At 64.3% G+C, this 10225-nt stretch overlaps 2 protein-coding genes across 3 annotated transcripts; one reads left to right on the top strand and one right to left on the bottom strand.

Moving 5' to 3' along the window:
• Positions 1-4612: 4612 nt before the first annotated feature.
• NDUFA3 (NADH:ubiquinone oxidoreductase subunit A3) lies at positions 4613-6172 on the top strand. The gene is made up of 4 exons (XM_067546460.1): positions 4613-4694; positions 5039-5113; positions 5356-5433; positions 5936-6172. Exons 1-4 carry the CDS (start codon positions 4679-4681, stop codon positions 6025-6027), a joined length of 261 nt encoding a protein of 86 aa, XP_067402561.1. The 5' UTR covers positions 4613-4678; the 3' UTR covers positions 6028-6172.
• A 390-nt stretch (positions 6173-6562) lies between these two features.
• TFPT (TCF3 fusion partner) lies at positions 6563-10179 on the bottom strand. Of its 2 annotated transcripts, none has more exons than XM_067546458.1 (6): positions 10088-10179; positions 9513-9756; positions 8396-8466; positions 8160-8229; positions 7779-8018; positions 6563-7520 (listed from the first exon to the last, which is right to left on the bottom strand). In XM_067546458.1, exons 2-6 carry the CDS (start codon positions 9750-9752, stop codon positions 7386-7388), a joined length of 756 nt encoding a protein of 251 aa, XP_067402559.1. In that variant the 5' UTR covers positions 9753-9756; positions 10088-10179; the 3' UTR covers positions 6563-7385. The 2 variants fall into 2 exon arrangements, with proteins under 2 accessions (XP_067402559.1, XP_067402560.1); XM_067546459.1 differs by lacking the exon at positions 10088-10179 and adding an exon at positions 10036-10057.
• Positions 10180-10225: the final 46 nt, after the last annotated feature.

The following is a 10225-nucleotide window of genomic DNA, read 5'->3' as shown; positions in this document are numbered from 1 at the left end:
CCTGGCTCAGGGAGGGGAGTGGGGGCTAGTGGTTAGAGCAGGGGGAGAGGGGCTGGGAGGCAGGAGTCCCCAGCATGGCCCCGTCCCCATCTCTCACCCCAGGACCCACTCACCAGCCTCCGCTGTCTCCTCTCCTCCCCGCAGGCCTGGGCTAGGAAGAGCAGCGCCAGCAGCAGGACAGCTGCCCCCAGGCCCAGGCGCAGCGCGTTGGCCTGGCTGTAATCGGTGCCCCGGGAGCCTGAGCCTGGGGTGGCAGCCGGGGGGGGGGGGGAGCAGGAAGGAGACAATGGAATAAAACACCTGGTTAGAGATAGGCCATCACCGCTGATAACCTGTGTGGGGAGGGGGAGAGAATCCACCCTGGCTACTCCGGCTCTCGGACCCCCACGTCCCCCCCAAAGCTGGGAATACTCACACTTCCATCCATCCCCCCGACCCACCCACCTGTCCCCACAACCCCTCTCCACCCACCCCCTGCACACCCCTTTGGCTGTCCATCCCCACACACCTTCTCTACCTGTCCATCCGTCTCCAGTCCTCATGGTCCCTGGCCAGTTGCCAGGCAGGCCTGTAGCCAGTCCACACCCAGCACCCCTCCCCCCCTCCCCCCGCTTAGCCCACATTCACACATGGCCAGACTGCTTAACCTTTGAATTGCTGGATCCCCCGGCCCCTCACTCACCTTGGGTCCGCACCCTGGTGTCATTGAGAGCCGGATCGGAACCGGCACCTGGTTCTTCCAGCCTGTAGCGGCAGCTGAAGGCCTCGCCGGGGCCCAGGGCTTGCTCCTCCGGGAGATTGAAGCCGGCCAGCCTGTCGTCCCCATCGGCTGCGATCCAGGCCAGGGGCTGGGTGTCCCCATCCCGGTACAGGACGAACCAGCCACCCGGGGTGTCAGGGACGGAGCAATTCACCCGCAGCTTCCTGGCCGTGTCCACGGTCCTCTCCCAGACATTGGGAACATCTGGAAGAGCCGAGAGCCCCCGTGAGACGCCGCTACAGTCCCGCGGGACCCAGCTGCACCCGCGCTTCCACCCACAGACTGTGGCTGCACCCCACCATGCACTGGGGGTGCATCACCCACCGGCCCGTGCTCCTGGGCACTATGGAAGAGGGTGGTGATGCAGAGGTCCCGGCATGCACCAGGGCAAGTGAGGTGGGAGGGCGGTGAGCCCGGAGGAGGAAGAAGAGCAGATGGCTTGTGTCCTCCGCAGGGAGATTTCCCACATACTCAGGCGTCCCTCCTTCATCTCTTCATCCATCCACTCATCCGTGAACCCTTCAACTATCCTTCCATCCCAAGAGATATCCATCCATCAATCCATCCCCATAGACACCCCTCCATCTGTCCCTCCACCCGTCCATGAACCACCAACTATCCATCCATCCACTCATCCATGAACCCCTCCATCTGTCCCTCCACCCGTCCATGAACCACCAACTATCCATCCAACCATTGATCCATGAACCCTTCAACTATCCTTCCATCCCAAGAGATATCCATCCATCCCCATAGACACCCCTCCATCCATCCCTCCACCCATCCATGAACAACCATCCATCCTTCCAACCATTGATCCATGAACCCTTCAACTATCCTTCCGTTCCAATAGATATCCATCCATCCATGCATCCCCATAGACACCCCTCCATCCATCCCTCCACCCATCCATGAACCCTTCAACTATCCTTCCGTTCCAATAGATATCCATCCACCACTCCCCAGCGACACTCCATCCATCCCTCCATCCTACTGACATTCACACCTATAGGAAATAAGCTGAGAAAAAGGTGCTGTAGAGGGAAAGGCCCCGTGCCCCCTCCCCACCCCCGTGAGCCAGCCAGTCCCTGCCCTGGGTCCAGGTGCCCCCTAGAAGGGAAAGACCCAGCGTCCCCCCCCACCTGTGACGCTGAGCTCCAGCGGTTCGCTGGCGTTGGACCAGATGAATGGTTCGCTGGTGGTGTGATAGTAGCAGGTGTATCTCCCTGCGTCAGCAGCGCTGGCGTTGCCCAGGTAGAACTCGGCGGCGGGAGGGTCTCCGCGGGGGGCCCGCTCCGTCCGGAACTCCCGCGCCCGGTACAGGACAAAGCTCATCCCTGCATACGGAGCCCAGCACCGGATCGTCCAGCTCTGGCCGGCCAAGACCTCCGCGCCGGGGCTGACGGCGATGGACGGCTTGGGGTAGCGGTCTGGACCTGGCGCAGGGGAAGCAGAGCGACGGGATGGGTTATTGGGCACCTGAGCTGGAGTGGCAGCTGCCGGGGGGGGGAAGGGCAGTGGGGAGAGCCTGGTATGCCCCCTCCCGGATCAGACCCCTGGGCCCATCTACCCCGGTATCCTGCCCCCTCCCTGTCCCCTGGCTTAATCCCCTGGGCCCATCTACCCCAGTATCCTGCCTCCTCCCTGCCCCCTGGATCAGACCCCCAGGACTCACCGCTGGTGACGTTGACGGGATCGCTGAGTGGGGAATCCACCCGCCCCACAGCCGCGTCCCGGATCCAGTAGCCACAGCGGTACCGCTCGCTGGGGCCGACGCTGGGCAGCAGGAATGTGACCTCCAAGCCCTGCGCTGGGGCCGGCTCCTCGGCCACGGGGCCCAGCACGCCATCCCGGTGCAGGGAGAACCAGCCACCCCCGACCGCCCCTGGGGCAGAGCAGTGCAGCCGGACACCCCCCTCGGCGCCTGCGGCCCGGTCCCAGACGAGGGACGGCTTTGGCAGAGCTGGAGACACAGAGCGGCCGGGGGGGGGGAGGGCAGAGAATGAGGCCTCTGGGTGACCCTCAAAGACACCTCCTGCCCTCCCCCCACACTCCCCCAAACTACATCCCCCCTCCTTGCCCTGTATTCCCCCCACCGCCCCACCGAGGCCCCCATACACACGGCCCCTCTTCAGCCCTCCCCCTCATAACCCTCCCCTCCCCTCCCCTCCCCTCCCCTGTATTCCCCCAGCCCAGCCATGGGTCTCTATGAGTCCTGGGGTGACTCCCTTTATGGGGACAGTCTCAGTGGTCTGCTCAGTCCTTGTCTGCCCTGACAGAAACAGAACCCAGGAGTCCTGGCTCCCAGGCCCCTGCATTCTCACCACTACACTTCCCTGCCGCCCCGCTCTAACCACTAGTCACCACTACCCTCCCAGAGCCGGGGATAGAACTCAAGCATCCTGCCTCCCAGCCCCCTGCTCTAGCCCCTTCCCCGCTATGGGGCAGGACGCTGTTGGGGGTCTGGGGCAGCGATGCTCACCGACAGTCAGGAGGAGGATTGGCAGAGTCGTGGCCATGGCGGGCAGCCGCGGGGCCAGCTATAGGGAACTGGCGGGGCTGGGACTGAGGGACCTTGGACAAACCCAGCCCTAGGAAATGAGCCATCGGCCACAAAGGAAAAACCTCAACTTCCCATTCCCGGGAGGCCCAAATGCCAAGGGAGGGGGGCAGCTGCACTTCTACTACATGTATTACGGTAGCGCCAACCAACCTAGGGGGTTCCCCATTGCGCTGGGCACTGCACAGACACTCCTCCCCCGACCGAGATGGGAGCCCCCAGTCGCTCTGGGTGCTGCATTAACATCCAGTGAGGGACGCTCCCTAGACCTCACCGGTAAATAGACAAAGGAAGGATTGTTCTCCCCATTCCACAGAGGGGGAAACTGAGGCACGGAGTGATTCCGCGATTTGCCCAAAACCATCTGGAGTGAGGTGAGGGGGGGGCAGGATGGTGGAGCCGGGAATTGGACCCAGGTGTCCTGAGCTGCAGCGCTGGGCCGTATCAAGACTAGCCATAGGCTACCTTGCGTTAGCCCTGCCACCCAGCGAGCTGTAGGAGGAGAGTGGGGTCTAGTGGTTAGAGCAGCGGGGGCTGGGAGCCAGGACTCCTGGGTTCCATGCCCGGGTCTGGGACAGAAGTGGGATCTAGTGGTTAGAGCCGTAGTGGGGCCGTGGCCATTCCTAGACCTAGGAAGAGAACCCAGGAGTCCTGGGCCGCAGCGTGCATGGGGGGACTTCCCACGCTCTCATTGCCAAAGCGCTGGGGACTGAGGCCGCTGGTCGGGGGGGGGGGGGCCCGGGGACCCCACTGCGGTTAATTTCATCCAGTCGGGCCTGGGCCCCCCCACGTCCCTGTGGGTCCTGGCTGGCTCTGAAAGTCCCTGGTGACTCAGAGGAAGCAGATGTTTGCTGGGGGGAAGGTTTGACTGTCCCCTGGGGTTCCCCCTGTGCAGGGGGGCGATGGGGCGGCTGGCAGGAGCACTCAGCCCCCTCTGCTGTGGGGCCTGGATTGTCTCAGTGCAGTGGACCCCCCCACACACCCAAATCTCCAGCCCCCCGTCCCACCAGGGGCCCTCAGGACTGCCTCAGCTCCTTCTCCCCACACCGACCTCCCCCCAGATCCCAGTCTGGTGTGCAGATGCGCCCAAGAGCTGTTCTGGGGGTTCAGATTTCGGGGGGGGCAAAAGAACCCAGGAGTCCTACCTCCCAGCCCCTGGGTTCGTTCCCCAGCCCTGGGAGGGGAGCGGGGTCTAATGCTAAGATCCCGGGGTGGAGCGGGGGAGGGGCTAGGGCCCAGGACGCCTGGGTTCTCCGCCCGGCAGTGGGCGGGGCGAGCTGCGCAGCAACCAGACACTACAAATCCCAGCCTGCCCCGGCCCTGCTCGGCTCGGGGTTTCCTTCCTGTGCAGCTGGAAGATGGCGATGCTGCGGAGTGAGTGTCTCCTTGGGGGGTGCCCCCAGCCGGTGCACGGCGCTGTCTGCGCTGCGGGGTGCCCGTGCACGGGGGGGGCTGCGCGGGGAGGCTGCAGGGCAGTAGGTGGAGAGCGGCTGCTATAGGAGGTGACCGTGGGGGGGTCACAGGGGGGCTGTGAGGTGGGGGGGGCGCCAGGGGAGCTGTGGGGGCTATGTGCAGGGGGTGGGTTTGTGGGGGCAGCACAGCGGTTACCCCAGATTGTGCGCGCCCCTCCCCCCGGCCCGGAGCGAGGTGGGGGTCGGGGAGTGCAGAGGCCGGGCTGGGCCCGTTAACCCTTCGTGCGCCGCTTCCCCCCCCTGCAGAGGTGGGCGCCTTCCTGAAGGACATGTGGGCCGAGCAGCCCGTCATCGCCGTGTCCTGCGCCATCGCCGTCCTGGGTGAGTTGTTGGGGGGGTGCCCCCGACCTGCCCCCCCCCCGGCCCCACGCCCCCCCGCTCTGACACTGCGCCCCCTAGCGCCGCAACGGGGCCGGCTTTGTCTGCCAGGGGAGTGCGCCCCCCATCCTCCCCCCCGGGGCTGGCTCTCCCCCCCCCGGCCTCCATCCTCCCCCCCGGGGCAGGGTGCCCCCCCCCGCAGACCTGGGGTTGCCCTGACGCTGTCCCTGCCTCTCTCCCTGCAGCCGTGGTGTCCCCGATGGTCAGCCCCTACACCAAGTACTCTGGCATGATCAACCGAGCCACGCCCTACGTCTACCCAGGTGAGCGCTCCTGGCCGTGCCCCCCGCCAGCTGTCCCAGGGGTTGGGGGACGGCTGTGGGGCACTGGGCTGGGCCCGCCTCCTCACCAGCTGAGAGGCTTCCAGGGGCGCCGCCCTGGGGCATCGGGCCCAGCCCCCTACCGCTGCCCTGGGGCAATGGGGACAGGGCCCCCTAATGCAGGCCCCTGTTGGCACAGTGGGGCAGCGGGATCCAGGCTCAGCTGCTTGGTTCCTCCCCCCCATGGCCACAAGGGGGCGCTGCAGCTTCGGGATGCATCTTAGCGGAGGCTAGTGGCTGGGCTGAGGGCAGTGGGGCCCTGACCCCTAAGGGAAGGCGACCCAGCTGACTCTGTGCAGGGCTGGCTTTAACCCCTTCGCCCCTGCGTTCTCCCCTAGGGGAGCCCCAAAGCAGCCCCCCAACCCGGCCATTCTAAGTATAACCCACCTGCCCCCCAAGGGATCCCGGCCCACCAAGCTGCCTCCACCTCTCTCTTCCTCCCCAGTGCCCGTGCGAGACAACGGGAACATGCCCGACATCCCCTCCCACCCCTGCGACGAGGAGGGGCCCAGCCTGGAGTGGCTGAAGAATCTGTGATGGGGCTGGAGGTCGCCGGGGAGCACTGGCTGCGGAGGGAGCCTTCCCCTGGGCTGGGGTCGGGTCAGCACCTTGCCCCTGCTGGCTACAGGGAGGCTGGTTCTTTGCGCCTCCCTCCCGGGGTGGAATAAAGGTTGTGACTTAAGGAATGTGTGTGTCCCTGCACCCCCTGCTGGAGGGGATGGGCCCTGCACTGTGTCCTTGTGCCCCCCTGCTGGAAGGTATGGGCCTGGCCCTCTGTGTGTCCCTGTGCCCCCTGCTGGAGGGGACGGGCCTGGCCCTCTGTGTGTCCTTGCGCCCCCCCCTGCTGGAGGGGACGGGCCCTGCACTGTGTCCTTGCACCCCCTGCTGGAGGGGATGGGCCCTGTGCTGTGTCCTTGTGCCCCCCTGCTGGAAGGGATGGGCCTGGCCCTCTGTGTATCCCTGTGTCTGGAGGGGCTGCACTGTGTCACCCCCTGCTGGAGGGGATGGGCCCTGTGCTGTCTCGTTGTTGTGGGGGAGATAGGCCCTGCACTGTTGCTAGTGCCCCCTGCTGCAGGGAATGGGTACTGCTCTGTGCGGGTGCATCTGTCTATCCGTGCTGCCCTCTAGAGGAGGGCCAGGCAAATTGCATCCTTGTGGGCATGCACAGTGCACAGTTAAATGGAATTTCTGGCCCTGCAGGGGCCCCTGCCCTGTCCCCAAGCTCACACTCTCCCAGTACCTGCAGGTCATACAACGTTTATCAACGCTTTACACTAGTCTACAGGGGGTGGCTGGATTAGAATGCAGGGGCCTGACTCCATTTCCTCTCCCCTCTGCATTATTATTAATTTGGGGGGGTAGCACAGATTGTCCCAGCAACTCAGGGCTTAGGGGCTGTGCACACAGAACAAAGACTAGCCCCCATTCCCCTGCCCAGGGCTAGAACCCAGGCACTCTGGCTCCCAGACCCCCCTCCCCAAGCCAGGGCTAGAACCCAGGTGGCCTGGCCCCCTCCTCTAAGTCAGTACATGAGCGTTAACTCAATGTTTGTGTGCCATGACCCACATCCAGCATCTCTTTATTAGCCCCGGCGTGAAGGGTTCAGCAGCTCCCTGCTCCACGGGGCTTTTAAGCCTGAAATATTCCAGCTGCCCGGCAGCTACAGAAGGAGTTTTATATATACACACACACACCCACACAGGGAAACCCCCTTCTCCCAGCTGGCTGGGGGCTGCTGGTCTCCACCCCCTGCTTCGCTGTCAGTCCTGCAGCACAAGGGACTGGTGTAAAAGAGATTAACCCTCCCTCCCCCAAGTCCACAGGGAGGGGCCTGCACCCTTTCTGATTTAACCCCTCCAAGGCCAGGGTGCAGGGCCTGGTCAGTTGCAGGAGGCTCAGTCAAATTCGTTGCAGGCCCTGGGGCTGGAGAACTTGGGGTAATGGAGGAGCTTGTCACGGTGCCGGGGTGGGGGCCAGCTGGGGCCCAGCACAGCATCCTGGTTGCAGGGGAACTCGTCCTCGCCTTTGATCTGGAGTGAGGAGAAAGGGGTCAGACTCTCAGGCCCATCCAGCCTGGTATCCCACCCCCAAGCCCCAGGCCCATCCATGCTGGTATCCTGCCCCCCACCTGCATCAGTCCCATGGGCCCATCTAGCCCAGTATTCTGGCCCCTCTTTGCACCCCTGGATTAGACCCATGGGCACATCTAGCCCAGTATCCTTCCCCTTCTTGCTGAGATACATCAGGCCCATTAGCTGCCCCCTAGGAGCAAGGGGAGTGGGCGGTACCTGTACGGGAAAATCATCTATGGGGAGAAGGGCAGGAGCCGGCCGCCTGCCCCTCTGCTCCTTGTCCTCCCGCCCGTGCCGGCGCCGTTTCTTCCCGCTGGGGGTCTCCGCCTGGGAGGGGCTCTTGGGCTCTGGGCCAGCCAGTGGGGGGCCAGGGAAGCGCCGGGGGGTCTCCTTCTCTGGAGGCTCGTTTTCTGTGTTGCCTGGGGTGGGGGCTTCTGTGCTGGGGCTGCCTTCATCCTGGGGGGTGGGGAAGACAGAGCTGTTCAGGGGGCTCCCAGCCAGGGCTCTCCAGAGTTGAGCGGGGCCACAATAAAGGGCTGGTTTCTCCTGACAGCCCCACAACAGTAGCTGACCCCCATCCTAGGAGGGACCCCCTACCTCCAGGACAATGGTGAGTTGGCTCTGCCTATAGTCATCTCCATAGGAATCCAGGACCCTCATGAGGAACCTGTAGGGGGGACAAAGAGAAAGAGGTATGCTCAGATCGGGGCCCTGTCAGGCCAGGCGCCGCCCGGACACAGAGGAGTCAGGATGGGGTCCCGTTGGGCCGGGCACAGCCCTGACAGTCACTGAGGCTGTCGCACCAGCCGTTGCGCCTGTCCCCGAGCTCTCACCTCCTCTCCTGCTTGAGCCGCCGTGTGATCTTCTGCACCTGGTGGAGTCTGTTCAGCACCCGCTCGTTGACCTGGAGCCAGGGACGCAGGCACAGCAGGCTGTTAACTCACTCCAGGTTCAAGCCTTCTCCCCGAGCCTCCCGCCCCCAAGGGATCACCCCACGTGTAAAATAAGTCAGGGGGGAGGGGTCCAGGGCCCGTGTGTGATGCCATGCACCCTGCATTCACACCCTACACTCAGCCTGAGGATCGCAAGCTGCAAGTGGCTCTTTAATGCGTCTCCTGCAGCTCTTTGCAGCATGATATTGAAACACCGGGTGACTTCATGATTAACCGGTCTAAACTATTAGCCAATCAGGACACTTGCACAATAACGATTAACCAATTAAGTGATCAACTTGCACCGTTATTAGCTTAGTGGGTGTGAGACTAGATATAAAATATATTGTACTCTAGTCAATGAACTACTGAAATCACACCAGCACAGCTATTTCAGGTAATGGGGATTGCTAATTTGGCTCCTGAACCCCTGAGGTCTGAGTGTCACGACCCTGCACACTATTGTAATAATCTTTGCACAGAACATGCCTGGTGAGGGATCATTTGAAAACTCACAGCCGGGCAAAATGCACCTAGCAGCACGACACATAATGAGCTGAGCCGTGTGTTTCCCAGCTAAGTCTGGGAAGTGGCTAAACCAGGATCTCAAAGACAATGGGCAAGGGATGCCCCAGACCGGTGTCAAGGAAGCCGAGCGGCCTCAGCCTTGCGCATAGACGGGGGCAGGGACAAAGCCCGGGTCTACGCTACAGACTTATATCAGTATAATTACATCGCTCAGGCATGTGAAAAATCACGAGAGGGGGTGATGACCCAGAGTAGGTGCGGGCCGTGGCTCAGGAGGCTGTGGCCCATGGAGGCTGGTGGTTTAGGGGGCAGGGCCAAGCTGTGGCCAATGATGGGGGGCCTAGGGGGCAAGGCAAGGCCAGTGGAGGTCTGGGGGCTCAGGCCATGGCCAGTTGGGGGATGGGGGCGTGGCTCAGGGGGTGGGACCAGGGCACCGGGCCAGGTTTGGTCCCCAGCCCAGGATCCAGCCCCCATGGCGCCCCCGCCTCACCTGCTCGAGCTCCTTGCAGCGTCGGCCCAGCGCCTGGATCTTGCGGTGGCCCAGCTCGCGTTGCCGCTGCTGGCTCTCCTCCTCCTCCTCCTCCTGCAGGTTGTCCCCACTCAGCCCCCCGTCCACGAACTCCACCTCCGTCTCCAGCTCGCTCTCCAGGATGTTCCCCCCGAAGAGCGGGGGCAGGGCCAGCTCCGAGCCCGGGGGCACAGAGAACTCCTCGAAGCCCACCCCGGCCATGGTGCTGGGGGCGAGGGCAGCAATGAGATGGGGGGGGGGGGAAGGGGGAAAGCGGGGCCTCCCCAGCACTGAACTGCGACACCCCCTTACTGCCCTGTGCTAACACCCCCAGAAGGGACCCGCCCCCCCGCTGCACCCCCCCACCAGGGATCCGACCCCCCCCCCTGCTAGCCTCCCCCCGCACCGGGGATCCGACCCCCCCGCTGCCAGCCCCCCCCCGCACCGGGGATCCGACCCCCCGCTGCTAGCCTCCCCCCGCACCGGGGATCCGACCCCCCCGCACCAGGGACCCCGCTCTGGACCCGACCCCGCAGGGGCTCCCCGCACCCCGGTACCTGACTCCGGGCGGGGTCTGCGGACTCCTCTTCCCACGGGGGGGCGAACCGGGCGCGCGCCCTGATGACGTCACTAGGGGGCGGGGCGAGCGTGCGGCGCGCCCCCCGCCCGCCCCGCGGAGAGGGGAGATAAGCGCG

The sequence above is a fragment of the Emydura macquarii genome, unplaced genomic scaffold (assembly GCF_026122565.2).
Source record: "Emydura macquarii macquarii isolate MOO-44397 ecotype Brisbane River unplaced genomic scaffold, CSIRO-AGI_Emac_v2 contig_1122, whole genome shotgun sequence".
NCBI lineage: Eukaryota > Metazoa > Chordata > Testudines > Chelidae > Emydura > Emydura macquarii.
This window is presented reverse-complemented; position numbering and strand designations above follow the sequence as displayed.